The sequence below is a fragment of the Equus caballus genome, chromosome 19 (genome assembly GCF_041296265.1).
Source record: "Equus caballus isolate H_3958 breed thoroughbred chromosome 19, TB-T2T, whole genome shotgun sequence".
NCBI lineage: Eukaryota > Metazoa > Chordata > Mammalia > Perissodactyla > Equidae > Equus > Equus caballus.
The window spans coordinates 31,588,353-31,611,325 of record NC_091702.1 but is presented as its reverse complement, the minus strand read 5'-3'; the positions used below and the strand labels follow the sequence as shown (position 1 = coordinate 31,611,325).

The 22,973-nt window shown below is 39.8% G+C and overlaps 1 protein-coding gene across 8 annotated transcripts in view; it reads left to right on the top strand.

Annotated features, from left to right (window-relative positions):
* Positions 1-1,321: 1,321 nt before the first annotated feature.
* The window catches only part of DCUN1D1 (defective in cullin neddylation 1 domain containing 1), a 37,647-nt gene continuing 15,995 nt past the window's right edge, over positions 1,322-22,973 (top strand). The window contains exons 1-4 of one of the 8 annotated variants that reach the window (XM_023623370.2): positions 1,322-1,476; positions 17,521-17,737; positions 18,956-19,124; positions 21,399-21,529. In XM_023623370.2, the coding sequence (XP_023479138.1) occupies positions 1,465-1,476; positions 17,521-17,737; positions 18,956-19,124; positions 21,399-21,529 (529 nt within the window). In that variant the 5' untranslated portion in view covers positions 1,322-1,464. Of the gene's footprint in view, positions 1,494-3,247; positions 3,439-5,387; positions 5,790-5,898; positions 6,116-10,274; positions 13,132-17,520; positions 17,738-18,955; positions 19,125-21,398; positions 21,530-22,973 lie in introns of those variants that run through there. The other 7 variants (XM_014732769.3, XM_070243317.1, XM_070243316.1 and 4 more) reach the window with 7 other exon arrangements.

Genomic DNA, 22,973 nt, shown 5'->3' with positions numbered 1-22,973 from the left:
CTGGCTTTTCTTTCCAGCCAGACCTGATCTGCCAATTGTCTGTCACCAATGCCTCCTCAGAGCTCACCCTTCAGGCCTGACCCTGAACCTTCATGCTTCCTTCCTCTCCATCAACTCCCATCCCTGGCACCTTTCTTCCAGGTCAGGCTGTCAACAAACTCAAGAGACCTCTTCAAATTCTCCAAAATTCATTATTTTATTTCAAAGTGGTGATCTGCAGACACACCATTTTCCTTTCTTTCACTTTTGGTCAATTAAGAGTGGCCAAGTCACATTTTATCTCTAAAGAACTTTGCCCAGTCATCTCCTTTGCCAAATGTCCTGAATGGGTCTCCCAGTCTCTCACTACAGATTAACCCCTTGGCTTTCCCCTTTAGATTCCTTCACTGACTTCCTCTGTACATTTAGTCTCAAAATGATGATCTCACAATATTACCATTTTGATATTTTTGTTGTTTTTTCTCTTTCACAGTGCCATAGGCTAACCTGACCCCGATACTAACTTTTTAAAAGTTTTACAATATTTGCACAGAAAACTTCCCCTTCGCCAAACTTTTCTCTTTTCACCCATCTCAAATAATTTCTTTGAAAAGGGTGACACATCTTGAAGGAAATGGAGAAAATGACATTTATTTACTGGATAGCCCTGAGAAAAAAAACACCTTAAAACTCTCAAATATTAAAAGCAAAACACGTGAAGCCAGTTTCTTTTTACTTTTTTAAATGTCGCTACTACAAAATTTTAAATTTCACATGAGCCTCACATCTGTGGCTTGCACTATATTTGTCAGATGCTGCTAGCTTAGGTGCTTCATACATTTAGAAATGAATGAATGAGACAAGCTATACTTTCCTGATCTTTGAGGACAGCTCATAATAGTCTACCAGGAAGGAATCAAACAAACTTGGGGTTGGATAGAAACTTATTACCATTCAACTGAATCTTCTCATTTTGTAACTGAGAACACCGAGTCCCAGAGAAATTTGCATGCCTTATGCATTATCCACTGAATAAAGTCTCATTTAGAAAAGCAAGGTGTTGATGCAATACCAGCATTTCCTCTGTCACCATCAGTGGAAAATGCCTTGGTGAGGATACCAAAAGTATCCAGGGATAAACACCCCAGATTCTAGAGGATCATCTACTGTACTACCTTTAGAACTATTTCCAAAAAAAAAAAAAAAAAAACCCATTGAAATCATTATGATTTCAACGAACTCACTCTTTGCAACTGACCAGAGCTGTCCAAGACAGACACTGGGCTGAGCCGTAGTCTCAAGTAGGAGGGACCTAGCTGGGCTCGACAGGGAGGTCCAGGATGGACACCTTAGGACAGTGGGACATTGTGACATCATCAGTGATGGTCTCAGATGGTTTCCCATTGCTGGCCCTCCATTCTCAGCTGTCACTGCAAGTCCATTCCTCTATCATGAATGTGGAGCAGCTAAAATCAACAGATCCACATGTACCTTGAGGTGACATACTGGCTCTGGTGAATATTCCCATTTTCCTATTTAGGAGGTGACCCACTGGAATACTGCTTCTGTTGGCTCTTTTGTGTGAAGAGGACAGTGGTACCCAGTTTCCCAAGGATAGTCCTTGAGGTTTATTCCTTTTGTCCTGATTAAGGATTCCTCTTCCAATGGTTCAGAACGTGGAGGAAAGAGTCCAGGCAGTCAGTCATTATTTGGCTTAACTGGTAATACTTATCTATCAGGGAGGGGAGAGCCAAAAGGCTTCCACTTCTTCCCCTACTCTGTTGAGTTTGGCATGAATTTAGGACTATGGCTCTTATGTTACACTTCCTGTGGCTACGCTAGGGCCCATCACTGCCCCTGATGCCCAATCCTGTCTGCTTCACCCTTTAAAAAATTATAATTCTGGGTCGATGAAATCTAAATGCCATGTTTTACTCAAACTAAAATAGCTTGCACTGGTCAGTCTCATTTACTCTTATATATTTCGAAACAGGCAAGCTTGAATTCAATAAGCACATTTATGTAAATGCTGGGCAAAATTGAGTCCACCCAAGTTAAGTGTGGGAGGGTGGTAGCTGTGCATCCCAGACTAGCGCCTTTGAACTGTAACTATGTATACATAGTTACCCTGGAGGCTTAATTTTAGCTAGACGAACTACCAGAAATGCTAGCAATCTGTCTTTTCAGATTACTTTTGCTCTTTCTCTTTGCTAAAAGACAGATTTTAAAAGTATGGAATCCTTGGTTTTACATGTTTCTTTAAACGGAATTGCAACAATTTTATCAGTGAATATATTTATCTTAACATGAATTTTTAAGCATCTGAGGCAACAGTATTTTCAAATAGTTACATGTTTTACTTTGAAAAATTACACTATCTATAAATGCTTTATACTAATCTGTCTATGTATCTATAGGTGTAAGGGAATTTATATTTGTGTATGTGCTTTCTATATGTACATATATACACACATATATGTGTGGGTGTATATATATGTACATATATACACACACATACATGTATCTACATCTATATCTATTTATCTACAGAGAGAGAGAGAGAGAGGGAGATGAGGACAGTGGATTTTAGCTACATGTTTCCATCTGATTTCTTATTACTGTATTGAGATTGCCATTGTAGAAAGTAACCTTTACAAATCCTATACTTAAAAACCTCAAAGCCTTAATCTAAACATTTGAAACCTCATGACAAAAAAAATAATATGAACATGGCAATGAATATTCTCTAGTTAATCATATCTTGTAATTCATGCTTTATCTTCAGGACTTTTCCATTTTAAAAATAATCAGGATAATTTTAACAAATATGTTTCTCTCACTCCATAACGATGATTGAGTAATGATTCTCCATTTCACATTCAGTACTGTAGCTTGGAAGTTCAGTAATGGGTACAGCTGCTACTACATTTAACATCTGACCATATGGTATAACATATATCTGCCAAGGAGGACAGACATTCCATTACAATAACAAACAATATAGGCACAGTCTTAAGGCAGATCGACAGACATCAGTTAGAGATCTTTCTTTCTTTCAATTTATCCAATAATTACCACGTAGCACATATATATATATATGTCATATATGCCAGGCACTCGCTTTGACACTGAAAATGCAAAGATGTGCACAACTGGGTCTCTGGCCTGGAGGAGTGCCCAGTCTGGCAGGGCAGGTAGTCTTGTAGGCAAAGGGTTATCGTATGATGTCATAAGGGTAAAGGAAGTGTATACAAGGTGTCACAGAAGTGCAGAAGGAGAAACATACCTAACTGCTAGAATCCAGGGATGAGGTCAGGAGACAATCACAGAGAAGATGGCCTTTGAGTTGAGTATGAGGTCTTGAGAGGAAATGCAGTGTGGTGGTTAAGGGAAGAGACTCTGTAACCAGACTTTGCATTTAAATTCCAGCTCTACTATCTACCAGCCAAGGAACCTTAGGCATGTTACTTAACCTCTCTGTGCTTTAGTTTTCTCCTCTGGGCATAGCTCATAGCGTTGAAGTCAGGATTACGTGAGTTTGTAGGCGTCATGGATTTAGAACACTGCATGGTACATGGAAAGCCCTTAGTCAGTGTTAGCTAGTATGCCAGGGAGAGCAGAAGGAGAGAAAGCAAGGAGAAAAGGGGTACGGCAGGCTTGGCTTGTTAAAACTGAAATAAGAGGTGCATTCGTGTGGAAGGTAGTGGGACGTGGCAAGGTGAGCGGACAGATTATGGGGAGAGAGCCTTATATGCCACGCCAAAGAGGCTCTTATTGATGGAGCCACTGGAGAATTTTAAGGAACAGATTCAGATTTGTATTATAGAAAGACAGCTCTGGAGCAGTGGGGAAAGAACAAAGGCCAGAAGCTTAGTTAAGAGGCTACTGGTGAGATGAGAAGAGAGGTGATAAAGGCTCGGCTGAGAATGGAGGGTAGAGTGCAAATTCAAAGTTATTTAGGAGGTAAAACTGATGCAACCTAGTGACCAATTAGATTAAGGGGTATGAGGTAAAAGTTTAGGATGACTCTGAGATTTCTAGTTTGGATGATCTGGTTAAAAAAACAGGAGGAAAAGTGGGTTTGGAGATAAGGTTTTGGATTTGTCAAGACTGATGGGACTGTGGAATGACCAAAATTAGTGTTTAGGTCTGCCACTCAGGAGCTAGAAGTCAAGATTTAAACTCCTCAAGAGTAGTAGCTGACATTGCCGGAATGTGAGTGAGAGCATAACACAGGCTGTATACAGGAAGAGATTCAGGGATGGTTCTGGAAAACTCAACATTTAAGAGCCAAAGAGAGGTGAGCCAGCAAAGCAGAGGAAGGAGGAAATGTAGAAGAAAGTGGAATCATGGAAAATAATGGAGAGGAAATTTAAGGAGGAAGTGTTCAAATGCAGAAGAGAGGTCATTAGAATGAGAACTAAAAACTGTGGGAGTTGGCACTTAGGAAAAAGAGCTTAAGAAAATCCATGAGCTATTACTTCAGTGAAGTAGAACAGTGTGGGGAAACGGATACAGTGAATTCTCTTCCTTAAGACCCCAGATATTAGTTAATATTTCAGGTCAAATGCTAGGTAAATTCCTGGAGAATATCCATGGATGTGGTCCAGCTCCAGGCTTGCTGCAATGAGGCAGATCTGGCCTATCTTCACAGAGCTGTTTTCCCAAAGCCTAGCAAGGAGCTTGGCACAGTAGTATGTGCACACTAAAGATTGGTGGGAAGAATGGATGAGTGGTCTGTGGTGGCCAGGGACCTGTCTTGGTAGAGTCCCAGGAGTTCCTGATACGAGGCTGGCTCCAGGAAGTGTTAGGGGGCCCTCAGAAATTGCCAAAGAAGTTCTGTTTGCTTTGATAAGAACTAAAAAGTCATGCTGTTATAGGGTTAATCTGGTAGCTTACGCCTGTGTTGGGGGAAAAAGGGTGTTGGTGACCATGGTGATGGCAGGTGAGAGTGATGACACCTCGACTCTCGTTGGTTCTGTTCTGAAACACCTACTAACTTTTGCCTCAGTCTTAGATGTGATTTTCTGACGTTTGCTTTATTACCTGTTTTCTTATTACCTCCACTCCTTCCTGTGTGAAAGTGTCTCATCTCTCCAAGTGGAGAGTCAATTTCTTAAGAGCAGGGACCACTCTAAAGAATCTTTTGTACTTTCCGCAGCACATACTTGTCCACTTGACTCCCAGCTCAAAACCCTGGTACCTTCAGCCTCACCAGACTTAGCACCAAGAATAGGTCAAGCCTGGACTGTCCACCCGGCCTGATGTCAACCCTCAGTGAAAAAAATGTTTTGTTACTTCCCAAAACTTATCCTAGGAAAGCTGAACAGAGCGGACACTTAGAGCAAGCAGTAGGTGCTTATACTGCAGCTTCCGCAATCAGCAGCATGCTGGGGGCCTTGAATCCCGTCCTGCTCGCCTGGAACCCTAGGGCTATCCCACTGGTCTCCCTGTGGACACTTCGGCCTGGGAAGAACCTGTGCCATACTCAGGGGCATTACGGCTCCCACATAGCTAGACTAAGGTTTCTTCTGGCAAGTCCACGTGGGGGACCTGATGCAGACCAGCTACTGGAACTAGGAGGAAAAAAAGAGGAAAACACAGGGTGGAGGTGTTTTCACTATTTTCTTCCTTTTTTGGCAGGGGTATTAATGGGGAGGGGTGGTTTGGGATGGACCCGGCGCCTCCGTCCTCTCCCTCCAGTCGCCCCCCAGCTGCTCAAGCGGTTGGCCACCGCTCGTCCCCCCCTCGAGCCCGTGTAGACACAGCTGGGGCCGTCCGACGGCGGAAGGAGCGCGGAGGAAGCGGAGGTGGGTGTCCCCGGCCCCCACCCCGCCGGAGACCGCCCGGCGCGGCGGGAGGATGTCGGCGCGCGGAGGGCGTGCGTCGCCCCCCGCCCCCAGCCCGGAGGGGACCCCCGCGCCCGGGGGAAGCCCCGCGCGGGGAGCCCGCCGCCCGCCCCAGTCCCTCCGCCTCCCGGAGGCCCGGGGCTGCCTCCTCCGGCCGCGCCGGGGCCGCCCCGCACTGCGCATGAGCGGGAGCCCGGCGAGCCCGTGAGAGGAGCCGCCGCCGCCGCCGCCGTCCATTCGCTGCGGAGCCGGAGGAGGAGGGGAGAGGCCTGGAGGACACCAACATGGTGAGGCACTGCGGCCGCCCGGCCGCCCGCCCCGCCGGCTGGGGGCCGGCCCAGCCGCGCACCCCCGGCCGGCCGCCCTCCGCCCCGCCGCGACCCCGCCGCCCCGAGCCTCGGCCCGCGGCCTCCGTCCCGCTCCCCGGCGGGGCTCTCCTCCCCGCCTCTCCCTTCCTCCTTCGCCCCTTCCCGCCCGGGCGCCGCCGCTACGCGAGAGCCGAGGAGGCGGAGCGGAGCCGGGCCTAGTCGGGAGCCCCGGGGAGTTTGGGGCACGGGCAGCGGACCCCGTGCCCCTGGCCGGGGCCGGCGCGGCCCGGGGCGGCGTTGGGGCGGGGGGAGGGGATGGGGCAACGGCCCTGCCCCTGCCCGGCCCCCTCGCCGGCTCCATTGTGTCTGGCCGGGGACCGGGGTCCGGGGTTCCGGGTGAGGAGCCACCCCCGCCCCGGAGCCGGGGCTTCCCCCTCCGCCCGGCCGGGGCGAAGGAAAGACTTTCCCGGGGCTCCTCGCCCTCCTCCGCACTCGGCTGCAACACCCTTCAAGTCTGCGGGCAGTTGGGCTTGGGGCGGGGTATCAGCCCTTCGCCGTGCTCCATCACCTCTTCCTGCGTCCCATGCTTTTGGAAAATGAGAGTTTCCCTGGCCAGTTGGTGGAGGTTATATTTACCTCCCCACTGAGAACATGGGAGACCGCGGAGCTGGGGGACGAGGGGGGGAGGGGAGTACGGAAGTGCAACCTGTTCTCATTTCATAAAATTAGGAGAAGCAGACTTGCTACCTTTTGAGCACATATTTTGTTTGCTCGGGGTGGGAGGAGTAATTGCTTTATTATGCCAGTTAAAGACCATTTGTGATTTTTAAAAAACAGTTTGTCAAGTTATTCTCCTCTCCTTTTTTGTTTGGATTAAAAAAAAATAGTCCTGCAAGCTTGAAGACGTGGTAGTCAAGTTGTCTGTTTACATTTTGGTAATTATGTACCTGACTGTTGGACTCTTGTTTTTCAGAAGCGATGTTCGGCGTTATAGTCTGAGCATGAGTTGAATTCCATGCAGGTTACTGTATGAATAGACAGTAAAAATGATATTGTTGTCTTTTTGCTCATGGGGAACATAAAGGCCTCTTTGAGGAGGGTGTATGTGTATGTCTGTGTCAAAGGAATGCCTCAGTGTCTTTGTTTTTAGTTGGTCTTATTTTTGCTGAATGACGCTTATCTAGCCCCAGCCTCCAACTTGGCCGAATTTTGGTGTCATGTACGGATATGTGGTTTAGTCTGCCATATATTCAAGCTTTATGTTCTTTGGTAAGTTGCATAAAAATTTACCATTTGTATTTGTAGGAAAACTTTGCCATAAAGTACAGGTTAATGTTCAAGGATCCGCCAGGGCTCTTGAACAGTTTCTTATTTCTTAAGTATTTTGATGCTGACAGACATTACTCCTAAAGTTTCTAGACTCTTGGCGTGTAGATGAGTAGTAAGCCTGAGGTAATGAAATGTAATTCCCTGGTAAACACTCAGTGAGAGCATTGAAATGTGTTCTGTTCATAACAGTCTTCAAATCGGCATCATCCTCTATAATCCAGGGTCTGGGTAATGTGCATCACCTGTGCAGGAATTCAGGCTTCCTGTGGTTCATACGAGAGTTCAGCCTGGGTTGGAGCTTGTGAACTCTTCTATCTTTTTGTTTATATTAAATTAGCTGGTTTTGGAACTTAGCCATAACTCATCTAATCATCCCAGTAATGACAAGATGCCACTAATTTAAAACACTTTCTGTGGCTGAACTCAGATCATGTCACCAGAATTGTCTTGGTATGCTCTTGTTAGTTTAGAAACTAAATCATGGGCCCTAATAGAACTTCATAAGAATTTTCCAGAATTTTTAAGAACTTTTTCGTTATAAATTCCTCTTACTTGTAATTTTTTCTTGATGTAATTTTTGGGCTAATGTTAGTTTTTGGTGTGTGGACTGTAGCTTATTTCTAGAGCATATGTTATTGTCAGTTCTGGGGCAGACTTAAAAGATGGGATATCTGAAATATTTTGTGTAAGAAAAAAAATTCTTCAGTTAACCTACCTGACACACGCATAGAAAGACCAAGAATAACTCCCAAACTGGACAATATGCTGTTACTCCTGAAAACTTTTTTAAAAGTCTTCAAAATTTCTGGGTTGTTTTCTTTTCTTTTTTTTTGGAGGAAGATTAGCCCTAATCTAACTACTGCCAGTCCTCCTCTTTTTGCTGAGGAAGCCTGGCCCTGCGCTAACGTCTGTGCCCGTCTTCCTCTGCTTTATATGTGGGACACCTACCACAGCATGGCGTGCCAAGCGGTGCTATGTCTGCACCCAGGATCTGAACTGGCGAACCCCGGGCCACCGGAAGCGGAATGTGTGCACTTACTGCTGCGCCACCTGGCCGGCCCCTGGGTTGTTTTCTTATTTGTAAGATGACGGGATTGGATTTGATGATTTCTAACGTTCCATTCAGCTAAAAATTCTGATTCTAATGATTTTTGTTAGGTGTGTGAGAAGTGTGTAGACTGTGTAACCTACTAGATTTTTCTAGACTCACAGCATCAGAGGATTTTTAGACCTGAATTGGCTCTGGAAATCATCTAATTTACTCCTCTTCTACAGAAGAAATTGAGGATCAAGGAGGTTTTGAGGTTCAAGTTTGCACAATTGTTTGTTGCAGAACTGAAACTCCTTTCTCCTGGTTTACTGTTTTCCCCCAGTGTTTGTAGTACATGTAATCTTCTAACTCACATGAAATCTAGAGACATGGTTGAAAATTGGATTTGAAATTAAATTATATTACTCATTTAAACAGGAAAACCCAAGTGTTATTAATGAATATGCTCAATAACAAAATGCAAATTAATGGACAATTAATGTTGCTAATTACTATTTTTTAATGGTTTTTAAAAAAATGTATGGACTTTGAAATTTAAGATTATATTTTCAACAAATACCAGAGTTTCTAAGTCCAAATGAATGTAGGCCTGTTCCAGGTTGTCTCTTTAGAATTTGTTTCACATTCTTTTGCATATACATAAATAAATTAAAAGAGGGCCTTAATTCATTTTGATAATTATTTATTAAATACCTGTATGTGCCAGGCATTGTTCTAGGCACTGGGGATATGGAGATAGATATCTATCTGTCTGTCTGTCTATATATTTTTTTCACTGAAAAGATAAAAATCTCTATTCTGGTGAGGGTTACATTTTAGTAAAGAGAGCCAAATAATAAACATAGTATTTATTTTTCTTCCTTACTCTGTTAGAAGGTGTTAAGTGCAGTGGGAGAAAAGCAGTGTTAGGGAGGGGAATTAGAAGTGGTGGGGCCCAGTGGAAGTGGGATTGCAAACTGGTGTCTGTACCAGTGAGAGGTGCATTTTGAGCAGACTAGGAGATGTAGGAGTAAGCCACTCAGAAATGTGGAGAGAGAATTTGAGGACGTGCGACCAGTGTGGCTGGAGCAGTGTGTATGGGGAAGATGGGCATGTTGGGCGTTGGAGCAGATGACGTCTGAGCAGTAAGGAGTGGGGGTGGGCATGGGAGGGCGTTTTAAGGATATTGGGTTTTTACTCCAAGAGAAATGGGAAGCCACTGAAGGAGATTCTAAATGGTATGATAGACCTGGTTTCTGCTGTCCCGTAGGTGCTAGTACAATATTACAGATGATTATTTTTTAAAGCAGTTTTTAAAGACAACAAAACTCTTATAGTTGTCTTTACCATGCAGTTTCTGTGTACAGGGTTTTGAATTCTGTTTAGGGTGACTGTCCAATATCCAATAAAAACTAGCTCACCCTCGAGTTAACCTAGCCATGCTAGTTAATAAAAACAACACAACAAAACCTCTTTCATGGATTACTTTAGAATGTAGTATGCTCTCGTAGTTCTGTAGTTTAACGGCTATATGTAGAAAACTGGGCCTTTGGGGAGAAAGGAGGACATTAGCATTTATTGAGAACATACTGTCTGGTAGTCAGACAATTTATGTCTGTTATTTTGTTTAATCTCTACTCTGGTTTGTGAGATGGTATTGCTACCTTTTTAACATATCTGGAAGTGGAGGTCTAGCAGTACTAAACAGCTAGTATGTGGGGAGCAGGGATTAGAAGCCTGGTTTCTGGTTACACACTTTATCTACCCCGCCTCTTTTTTTTTTTTTTTTTTTAACCCAGCAAGCACCCTTTCAGTATAGGTAGGGAATTTTTGATTAGTTTTATTCTGGTTTCTTCCTTATATTGAATAGTGACCTAGTTGTTTTCATATCACATCAAATGATCTGATGTAAACATTTAAGTAATTGAAAATTTAAAACTCTTTTGGTACATAACAGTAAAAAAGTTGAAAGTAAAATTAACTCGTGGTGGTAGTAGGTTTTTTTTAAGTTTTAAAAGAGCTGAGGTCATTTGAATCAAGTGACTGTTTTGATTATGGCCTCATAGGCGGGGTCAAGCTTACTGAAAATCTGTGAGAAAGCCCCCTGTCCATTTCAGTCTGTGTGTGCTCTTCAAGTTGTGATCGTATTAGCCATGACATTTGATGAAGAGAAATAGTTCCAAATAGGATTCAGTTGCTTTGTGGACACAAACAAGCTCTTGAATAACCTGCTGACTATCTAGTTTACCTAGTCAGTCTAGGTGTATACCCCCTAACTGTGAAAAAGCAAAAACAGAGGGGAGGAAATGCCACTAAAGAGTCTCATCCCTTTGTTGAACCCATTTTATATAATTAGTACCTAATCACTGAGAGTGATTAGGCTGTTCATTTGCATTGTAAAAATTTTAAGAGATTTTCTTTTAAACAGTTTTCTAAAGAATTCTATTGCATTGCACTTTTGAATCCCGTAACACTGAACACAGTGATCAGTAACAGATAAGTTGAAGTACGTGGCCCAGTCCTTTGTTATATTAGGATATTTTCATTTCCGTAAACATTTAGAGTGCTTTATTATTTATAGGATTCTAATATTTCTGGATTTAGGATTTGAGTAGATATCAAATCTTAGAAGATTTCATTTTTCAGGGATTATTTATTGTCTTTATGAAACAAATATCACATAACTGTTGAATGATAGTCATTATTCTAAGTTCTTTAACTGTGGAACTTTAAAAATCTCATTTAATTCTTTTTTGTTTTGTTTTCTCCTCAGTAATCTTTTTATTTGAGATTTCTTTAGGAAAGATATTTATGGAGAGGAGAAGCAAATTAGCTGCCTTGACTGCTTGTTGGAAGTTCAAGCGATAAGTTTGGGAGAATCAATGGAAATTTCATGGCTAACACAAGTATTTTAAGGAGGTTATTTCTATCCTATTATAGATAATCAGGAATTAGCAAAAATAACTGTTTTTAATAGTCAAAACAGTCTTCTCTAAATCAAAACATTTATTCCGTTACAGTGGTGGTCATCTTTTGAATAATCTAATAATTCTTAGGGAAGGGAGGAGAAAATCCTTTAAATTTCCACTAACAGAATACTTTTTTGAAACCTGTGAGGAAAATCCTTTGAAAACTTGCAAAACCACCTTGAATCTTACAAATATACTTTCTGAAATATTTTTTTCCGGTGAATTGCCATTATATAAAGTATCATTGGGTACGATAAATACATAGGGTAGTATCGTATAGTAGCCACATTTGACTTGGTCCTGCAGCGCCTCTTAAAGAAGAGTTCATTTTAACTGTCATTCAAAGTGCAGGAAGTTTACAGATGAATGATAAGAGCCACAGGCCTAACCGTAAGTAATTATTCTAAACTGCAGGCTATAATTTCAAAGAATACTGAGGGTATTTTTGTTTTGCTTAATATTTGAATTATGCACATTTGCTTATATTTTTTGGCTATAACCTCTATATGTATTTGTATTTTCTCTGGGTTACAAGGCTTCTCACTGGAAAAGGAAACCCTGACTTTCGGTGCTCCCTGATATTCCACCTTTGTACGTTTAAAGCTATAGATTGTGACCGTCTTTTTAAAAATAGACTGTGACAGGACTGTAAACACATTTTTCTTCCCGTCGAATTACTTGTCTTAAAAAATAACTTAGCCCCTCCCCGCCAAAAAACCCTAAAGGGAAGTTCCATCCCAAATTAACCTTTTAGTTAGGTTGTGAGGGAATGCTTAATGGACAATTTTTAGAATGCAAATTGTTTACATTTGAAAGGGGAAAGGTCAATTGATTCCACTTATTTTTATGGAAAAGTTAAATAAGTAGAAATATTGCTCACAATCCCCTCCCCCTCCCGGTACACACATAATTAGTCAGCGGTTGCACTTTTGTCCTTTTGGTTTTCCCTTTCACTTCAGGACAGTGTGGAATAAATGGAAAGACGGCGTGCCTTGAAACCAGGCACCAGGGTTTTGTTCCTGCCTCTGCTACTTTTTGGATGGTCTGTCATTAGATAGATCCAGCTCCGAGGCTTGGTTTCCTCGTTGGTAAAATGTAATCAATGATAACCATCTTGCAGGATTGTTACTAATTAAATGCTTAGCACACAGTAGGAGCTAAGTAAATGCTAGCTGCTAGTTTTCTGGTTATGGTTCTTCTTCTTCTTTCTTTACCATTTACATAAAATTACTTTTTTCTCTGGAGTATTTTTCTTTCCTCTATGGACTTGTAAGGAGTCCTTAAATGCTGGTTACAATTCTTAAGAGTTTAACCTGAATTAATTCATGTAACCTTCACACCTGTTTTACAGATGAAGAAATTGAAACACACAGAGATTAAGTAATTTTCCCAAAGTCACACAGCAATTAAGAGGCACGGGTGGGATGAAAGTCCTGCCAGTCTAGCTTGAGAGTCTGCACTCTTCATTAATTCTATAGTGCCTCTCTGTTCAGGTAGAAGGGAAGAGAATTTCGAGCTGCTCCTACCTGGATTCTTAGCCTGGCTTTCCTGCAGAACTTTGCCCCTAGGTGAAAGTCTTCCCTAGGAGTAGGCAGTCTCAGTAGTTGAATTGATTTCTCCTGCACTTTTGACTTCGGACGTGTAATCTTTGGGAAAGCCTTTTGTAGGTGAGTGGTTTGGGATGTTGGTAACATTTAACCATATCTGCTGAATACTACGTATCATGTATGGAAAGTATGATTTTCTGGACTAAAAGTTGCTCTTCTAAATTTCATATGAAGCTAAACTGTTAGTCATATGGTAACGCATGAGAATCAACACCCAGAACTTTTAGTGAGAATTATGGGTGATCATTACAGCGTTTTGATTTTTAAAATGTTGCCTTTTGTGAGCTAGATTCATTAAATCCTGAGATAACTACAATTGGGTTAGAAAATTACTTCCTTTAAGACTATAAAGGCCTTGAGGTCTTTCTTTCTGGAGTTCAGACTGAACTTGAAACTTAAAGGCGAGAAGATGAAAATTCAGAATAATAGAAATACTAAAATGGATCTTAAATTTTTGCTTTTAAAAATATCATTTACCCATTAACATTATTTCTGTTTTGAAATTGTTAGGACTTAGTTAACTAGAAAATCATTTTCCGTGTTCGCTGTTTTTCTTAAGGGAAATGCTTTCTTATTTTTGACTGTAGAGCCTTTTTGAGTCCCTATTCTTCTATCACAATAGACTTTGTAGATTCGGTGATAAAATATACTTGACTTTGATACTTGGCTACATTCAAAGTATTTGTCTGATATTTTTTCCCAGATAAACTATTTTAAATGTGATTCTTAAATTTCTTGAGTGAAAAAAGTTGCAAACGTGCTAGATGTAAGTATTAATATGTATTGATAACCAGATTTTTTATTTTGGAAAAATGAGCAAGTAAATGCTTTTCCTGTCCAGATTATGATAGGATTTCTGTTTTGACAATCTCTGATACAATTGTAACTAGCTTTCTATTAAAAGAGACAGCCTCTCTCTCCTTTTCTCCCTCTCTCCCTCCCCTTCTTTTTGCTAGAATTAAAAATAATCAGAATATATCCTATATTTTATACATTTTACATAATTACCAATATTAAATATCCTTAAAAATTTGATAATGTCTAGATAGTTTTCACATTTGAGTGCTGAAGATTGTATTCCCTAATCTTGTTTAATGACCACTCTAGTTTGTTGCTTTTAAATAAGTCTTAAAGTAAATGGCATACACTACGTTCAAGTGCTGAATCATTGTAGTTGTCACATGTTTTTGCTGTTAGGAAGATCCCCACTGGGTTTGTAGTAGAAATAGAGAAAACCCATCTGTTTTTTCTTCCACCTCATTTTTCTATCCACCCTCTCATCCCCTATAAAATAATTCTTTCTGGCTAGATACCTTTTTTCCCTTCCTTAAGTTGATTGAAATTTAAACCTTTGATGCCATACTCTCAAAGTCAGAACACCTTGCCAGTTGCTCCCATATGGCCTGGAAAAAGCAGGTGGGAGTGTTACCACTCTCCTAAATAGGCTTTTGGAAAGGGCAAGTCCATGTAGTCCACTCCAGTTTTACTCTAGGACAGCTTTTGAGACTACAGAATTGAATGCATCTTCTCTGGTCAGAGAACGAGTGTTAAGATGTATGCTAGGCACGGAGAGCTGACAGAGAAATGGTAAGAGTGCATTATATACAAGAAGGAGAGGATACCTATGAGACTTGGCAGGAATGGGATTTCTTATTACTACTTGGTCTAGCAGGAGCCCATAATCATGTCTCTACCAGGTATCATTAGCCTTTGTGGTGTTGGAAGCGAGTAGCTGCAGCCCTTTTTCTTAAAATATATTGATATTACTCCGTATGCTAGAAATTTAAACCAAGCTAGTTAAAATAGTTTATATTTACTTATACATAGACCTTATTTTATTTTATTTTTTATTTTTTTGAGGAAGCTCAGCCCTGAGCTAAACTCTGCCAGTCCTCCTCTTTTTGCTGAGGAAGACTGGCCCTGAGCTAACATCCGTGCCTATCTTCTACTTTATATGTGGGACACCTACCATGGCATGGCGTGCTGAGCGGTGCCATGTCCACACCTGGGATCCGAACCGGCGAACCCCAGGCCGCTGAAGTAGAACATGCACACTTAACCCCTGTGCCACTGGGCCGGCCCCGACCTTATTTTATTATGTATACTTTTTTTTCCCAAATAAGATGTGACATGGAATTAAATAATTCACTTGTATATTTTGTTGTTAGTTTGTATGGGTAAGATGACTTTTTATCTTTGTTCCCCCGATTTCCTAATATCTTGCTCTCTGATGGGAAGTCATTAGTAGTGAACAGCTCTTTTTGGCTTGTAGAAGTGACTTAAGCTGTGTCTTCCTTCCTCTCTTCAACAAAAGTGATTCAAATTTCAGAGAACAGAGCACTAGATTTAATAGTGTATGGTAAAACCCCAAATAATCCTGATTGTTTTGCTGCGTCCAACTTTTAGGAGAATCGGGAGAAGTTATATCAATTTTAATTAAAAAGTAATTACCAGGATGTGGCCTATAGTCGTTGTAGTTGTAGGTTAATCTCCAATACTTTGTACCTTATATAGTGGTCACTAATGATCATAATGACCCTCAGATACTTCCCTGTTCTTCAAAGAAGGATTGAAACATATGTCAGATACTGTATCTCTCAAGGGAGAAAGGTGTACTAATTTTAAAAAATAGTTTTCAATAACAAAAGTTGAAATCAAAGTGTTTTCCTTTCAGTTAAACAGTATATTAAAATAAGACAAGTATCTTCCTTGGCATTTGATTTCATTGTGCGTTTGTTGTAATTGAATAATAAATCTTGAGGAGATATTTTTCAAAAGGGGAGAATCCTAGACATTTGAAAGATGTGTCGTATAATGGGATATGAGTTATCTGGTGTCCAGAGGTGGTAGAGTTATTAGTGAAGTACAGGACGTTAGTGAATTTATAGTTTCTCAGTTTTAATGGAGAACAGAGGTTGAGATTTTAATATGTAATCCTAAGCGATAATATATTTACAGAGAGAGAATAGTATGGCTGACAGATCAGACTCCAGGGCATAAACATTGTTCATATTGCAAGAGATGGCATTGGTTTTCATATTTGATTTTGCATAGTCTTGTTTTTATTCCGTGATAAGTGGAAATATTTATATCTTTGGTAGTCTTTTTCCTGAAAATCTCAGAAGGCTTGTAAATATGTACAGCAAGCAGTGTGGTATATGGAAAGATTACTAAGACGAGGATTCGTGAGACCGTTCTGTTCTCGTCCCATTTTTACTAATAATAACCTGAGTGGTTTTTGAACAAATTCCTTAACCTTCTGGGTCTGTTTTCTCATCTGTTCAACCAGGGGGTTGAGGTTTGTGATCTGTCAGTTTGGGCCAGATCGAAGATGCTGTTCTCAGATGTGTTGCTTAAACCACAGAACACTATATCTATTACTGTGTGCCCTGCCCTACTCACGTGCTTTTTCCCCTTCATTTTCAGGAGTAGCTTAGGAAGAGCCCAAGTATTTTGCTGAGAGATGGTATTAGGACTTGGGAGGAGAAGAGTAATAATGGGGAGGCTGAAATTGCACAGGAGACCAGCTTGGGTGGGGGGGGGGGGGAGAACATGGTCCATGATACTGGGAGAGAGTGGGGGGACTAATTGCTCTGCTTCATTTTGCTTAGGGTTCAGTTTAGATGAGAAGTGAATCTGTCAGCATAAGGCAAGTGAGAATAGGTTATTATAGTAGAGGGGCTCTTGGGAGAGGGCCTCTGCTAGGCTCAGGCTAAGGGAAAGAGGTGATTCTTTTAGGGGAAAAAGGGAGAATCCTATTAAAAATTACCTCAGTTGGAAGGGTGGAGGGTACTCGTTCATATTTCACTGCTTCTAATTTGAGTGAGAATATGAAGAAATTCTATTGATAATTATCTTGGTTCCTGAATACCACCAGGAGGAATGTAGGGTACTCATATTCTATTGCTTTCTCACATTTGGTAAAAATACCAAGAAAACCAAAGGGGTGGGGTTGGGGAGAATTGTACCCTATATCCTTTATAGTGGGTTTTAGGACTGCAACCAACACCTGTTAATCTCATTGATCCCCAGGGTTATTTGACTGTTCTGGCCGACTAGAGAATGTCACCTTCTTCCCCACCACTCCTTACGTGTCCCTTGAGAACTTTGTGCTTGGTCAAGGTTTTGAGAGTAGCTGTACTTCCTCTCTGGAGGAAATTCCTTTCCTATGCATGCTCTTAGGATCCACTTTTAGGAGAGAGTCAGGGTAGTTGAACTTCCTTCGCCTCTGTTGTAGTTTCTTTTCCAAAATGATACCAAATTTTGTGTTTTAGATTTTAAAAAATTTGTCTTTTTGATTAATAGTAGATCAAAAATAAATCTTGAGCTAAAATGTTTTAACATTTTATAAAGAAAAAGTATTGCTAAGAATGATTGATCAGCCATATAGAAATACTTAGTCTTCTGTGACTTTACATAGCGTTTCAGTTTATTTTCTGGTTTCAATAGAACAAGTTGAAATCATCGCAGAAGGATAAAGTTCGTCAGTTTATGATCTTCACACAATCTAGTGAAAAAACAGCAGTAAGTTGTCTGTCTCAAAATGACTGGAAGTTAGATGTTGCAACAGACAACTTTTTCCAAAATCCTGAACTTTATATACGAGAGAGTGTAAAAGGATCATTGGACAGGAAGAAGTTAGAACAACTATACAATAGATACAAAGGTGAGTGTTTGCTTGTGACTTTAAATATTTTGAATCAGATTTTCCAAAGTTATATGCTTCTTGTGAGAAATCAAATAATGCATAGAGCATAAATTTGGTGGATGGGTCCAACAGAGCTCTGTAGATCTTAGAAATACTTTGAGATCTGGGAGAAATTATTTTCCTCTTCTCACTAAAATTTCTTCTTCACCTCTTTATTTCTTCCCCCTTTACACCCCTTTTTTCCCTTTTTCCTCCCCCCGATCCAATTTGAGAATGGGAGCTAGATTTTTTTCCCTCATTTTCATAAAACTCAACCGATTTTAAGAAAACCTACATAATAATTTTAAAACCTTTAAAGAATTATAAAGTAATATACACTTTAAAAAACTTAAACAATACATAATAGATGAATAAAGAAAAGTTAATGGTTTCTGTATCTTTTCCTTGTTTATTCTCCTGAGGGAACTAATATTTAATAGCCTGGTATGGGTCCTTCCCTGTCTTTTATGTTTGATCATAAATGAATATACAGAGTTTCTTCCAAAATTTTTCCAAAAATGGGATTATATTTTACGCGTAACTCATGCCCCAAAGTCAGAGGATGTGCACACTTTTTATTCCTAGAGATGTTAGCAAATCACGTTTGACGGAGTGTTTGAGTGCCCCTTTCTTGTGTTTGTCATCACTTTAAATTTTTCCTGTCTGGTAAGTAGATATGGATAGTTGGGTTTTTTTCTTTAATTTGAACAACAGATGTTTATATTGTTGAGACAAGGATTGAATTGCAGAGTTTATGGTTTTTCTGAAACTCAAGAAGTGATTGCTGTGGTAAAAAGAATTTTAAGAAAAAAAAGAATTTCTGTATATAATACTGTTAATTTAGAATGCCTACTTAAAAAAAATATGGGTATGTTCAGTAAAAATCCTTTATCCCTATATAGGAATGTCTGATTTTCTGAATGTGTAGGAGTATGGGATATATTTCACATGAATAAATGAGACTTAAAAATCAAGTACCCACCTGAATATATATCCTCCTCATCTTAAGAATGCTATTTCAGGGTTAAAGTGGCTTTAAATATAAGGGGAACATATCTATTAGCATAATACTGTTTCATGTCTTTGGTCTATTGTAATTTTTTTCTTTTAGTGGAACATAAAGGCTTACCTTTTTCAGTTTTAGGAATAACATAATAAATATGGCACTAATTTAATGTTGCATTATTGTTTTTAAAGATCCTCAAGATGAAAATAAAATTGGAATAGATGGTATACAGCAGTTCTGTGATGACCTGGCGCTCGATCCAGCCAGCATTAGTGTGTTGATCATTGCATGGAAGTTTAGAGCAGCGACACAGTGTGAGTTCTCCAAACAGGAGTTCATGGATGGCATGACAGAGTTAGGGTGAGTATATAATTACCATAGGAATTTAGGTACATTACTATGGGAATTACTGTGGAACTGAACTGAATTATGGTATGAATTTTTAAATGTAAATTTAAAAATTTGCTGGCCCACAAACATTGGTATAAATAGAAATGGGCTAATATAATATGCTAGTTCCTTCCCATGTTAAACAGTTTTCTGAGTTTGTCAAGTTATTTGTGTAGTTAGTACAGATTATGCCATTTGCATTATACTTTTATCATTTGTTTCTAAGGGAGGTTCACTAGTATTAAAATAGATCACTATGCTTTAATATTTAACATGGACAAGTGAAATGAGCAAGTTTTATTTCCTAAAGTGAGGCTGTGAACTCTGAATTTATAAACAAACTCCTAGAATTTAAAATCTTGGAAGTTACTAATCACTTTTTGTTCCACTTATATCTTGACAGCTGATTAGCTAAATGTCTTGGGATAAACAGACTGGAAAATCATGGGTAGAGGTTTTACCTGTGGCCTCTAGTTGTCTGTATTGAATGAGGCTGCAAAACTATTCAGTCTATGGATAGGCAACAGGCTGCCCTCTCTGTTTTTAGTGGGTGACTGTTGAATAATAATAGCTAACATTTGTTGAACATTTATTTCATTTCAGAAACTGTGCTAAGTAAGTGCTTCACCTCCCTCTTCACGACAGCTTTGTGAGAGAAATAGTGTATATTCCCATTTATAGATGAGGAAGCTAAAGTACAGAGAAACTGTAGAGTTAGGTAGTATTAGAGCCAGAATTTGAACCCAGGCATTCTGATTCTTGAGCCTGAGGGACATTACAGTCAGTCAGCATCCAGACAAAACACAAAAACCATACCAGTAGTTTGAACAGGGTAAATTTTGAAAATTGTTTTACTGTGTGAAAGTGGTAAAAGAAAACTCTGAGGTGTAACAGGGGTGGCAGTCGCAGGAAGCTGCCACCACCCCTGATGCCGAGGGAAATGAACAGAAAGGAACCTAGAAACTTAAGAGACCCCGTAAGGCTGAGATTCAGACCTCAGAGGAGAGGGCGTGGCTGCTGCAGAAACAAGCTGCCTGTGCTGCCTGCCGCACCTGCCACCCTGGGCGACAAGAAACAGGCTACAGGCCACTTGCTGTGGAGCTATGCGAGTTGCCATCATTGGTGAATATTGCTGAGACCTCCCACCACAGGGAAACCCTTGCTCTCTGCAGAAAACAAACTGGGATAAGAAAAATTCCTTCTTCCTCTTCCAGCTTCTCATCGCCCTCTATTGGTAGAACCTAACAGTGAGCCAGCTGGCCAGAAAAATGAAGTCTCATGATTTGTAGTCCATTACAGATAGACACAAAGTAGAGCAAAGAAGGGTGGGTTTAAAGCTGAGAGGCAATAACTTAAGAGCTGGCCTAGGCACTGTTCTACAGCCAAGTCCAGCCCTATCCTGAACTTGCTGGAATTTTCTATGCTAGGACAGGTTTCATTAAAACTCCCTTGTTTTCATTTGAAATTGAATTCATGTAAAATAAATGAACTTCCAAATCAAAATTTTAATTTACGAACTAGTGATCCAGGAGGTGTTAGAAGGAAAATAAAAGGAGAAATTATTAGAAGAAAAAAGTGGAATGATTGGTTTGTGGGATCTATAAGAATAGCATATTTCTCCCTTAAGACTGCTATGTGGAACGTGAGACTTGGTACTTGGACCCTTTCAACTTCTCGAAGTTGAGTACTTTGCACATACAGAAAGGCTTGATAGTGATTTGACAGAACTTCAGTTGGAGATGGTAGGGGGTTCAGCTGATATTTATTACTTTACTTTGTATGTAATAAGAAGTAAGTTTTCAAGAGGAATGCTTCCTCACCTAGGCAAGAGACTATGCTTTCAGTTAGTTTGGAAGCTAGGCATGATTTGTTAAACCATGTCAGGAGTCTCTGTTACAGTTTAAACTGGTGATTGTTATACTGATTACTATACATTCTCATCTCTTCACTGCAGCTGACTTCTCTAGTTTGGGTGTGTTGATCGTCCAGTGGATTACGTAATTAAAAGTATTAGCCCTTTTTTAAAAAAAACAGTAATTATTTCTAACATTTAATCCAGACCTTTTCTTCCTCCAGCTAACCCCATACTTGTTTATGTAATGTTAAAAAGATGAAACTTCAATTCTCTGATTTTTTAAAAAGAGGTTCTATGAAATAAATATAAGGTGTCATAGGAATAAATAAGTTAAGTCCTTAATTTATAGTGAAAAAGTTTATCTTTATAAACTTAATTTTACAATGTAGATGTGACAGCATAGAAAAACTAAAGGCCCAAATACCCAAGATGGAACAAGAATTGAAAGAACCAGGACGATTTAAGGATTTTTACCAGTTTACTTTTAATTTTGCAAAGAATCCAGGACAAAAAGGATTAGGTAAGAATTTTTAAAAATTATATTTGGTATTTCAAATATATTCAAATACATTAACAATGTCACTTTTGTTTTGTAATAGAAAGTTATGTGTTTTGAGCATAAAGTCATCATGAAAATACTAGTTACTAAAAAACAATGAGAAACAGCGAACTTCTAGTTAATCAGAAAATACTGAGCACATTCAGTAATAGGGTTACCCTGGATACCATACGTGAACCATTGATTTTTTTTTCCAAGAACTACAATACAGAAAATAAATAGTTGTTAAAATTTCACCAGCACACATATGTATATGCGTTTGCTTATTTGTTTGTTTATTTATTTTCCAGAAGATATTGTAGGATCTTAGGATCATAGGTTACTTTCCTGTGGATCTGTAGAAATAGCATTGTGAGATTTCTGAGTCAGATAAATCTATTCTTCTTGGTTATGATTTATTTGGAAACTATAAGCAAGAATAAAAAAGATGATTATCATTCATAATCTTATCCAGAAATAACCACTGTTAACAGTTTAGATCAGTCAGTTTATACTGTATGTAATATCCATACGTTTGCTTTGGGGACGGGTGGGGGAAATGGAAATAAAAGCTACAGTGTAATTTACAGTTTTCCCAGAAAGATTAGATGGTAGCAGATATTACAAAATAATAAACGCATGTGTGAGGGTTTTATATAAAAGGAGAAATGAGTAAAAGCAGAAATGGTTGGGAAATGCTTCCTGGGCAAGGTGCGATGTGAACTAAAGGACTTGGCGTTTGGCCAGGCGAGGGGAGATGAAGGCACTCCAGGGAGAGGAGAATTAGGGGTGAAGGTCTGAGACTTCAGAAACAAGCTTGGCTTCTTTGTGGAGGAGAGAAAACATTGATTTGGCTTTAGTGAGAATGCTTGTTTGGAGATTCAATTGGTGAGACACACTAAGGCTCAGTAATCACAGGCCTTTTTTAAAAATAGGACAGAAAGTTTAAATTGGAATTTGTGGGCTGTACTGAAGATTTTGATGATGGCAGTAACTTCCATTTTATGTGAGCTTTCAGTGTGCCTGGCAGTGAGCTAAGTACTTTACGTGCACTGCCTCATTTAATGTTTAACAACTTTAGGAGGTATTCATTCTTTCATTCAGTAATTCACCGCCTGCCACGGGCCAGATACATAGTAATAGAGTACTAGCCATTTTTTATCCTTATTTTGCAGATCAGGAAACTGAGGCACAAGAAGGTTTTAAATAACTTACCCAATGATGGAAGTGAGTTTTTTTTTTATTTTGAAGATACAGTAGTTGGAGAGGCTAATAGGAGCCTCTTGTACTTAATCCTTCTTTATATTTTAGATTAGAGGGAAAAAAAGCATTGAGAAAAGGATTATGTGAATGGGAATTAGACCAAGGAAGTGATTGAAAGCTGTGGAAGGGATGAATGTATAATTTGTATTGGAGAATTGGCCTA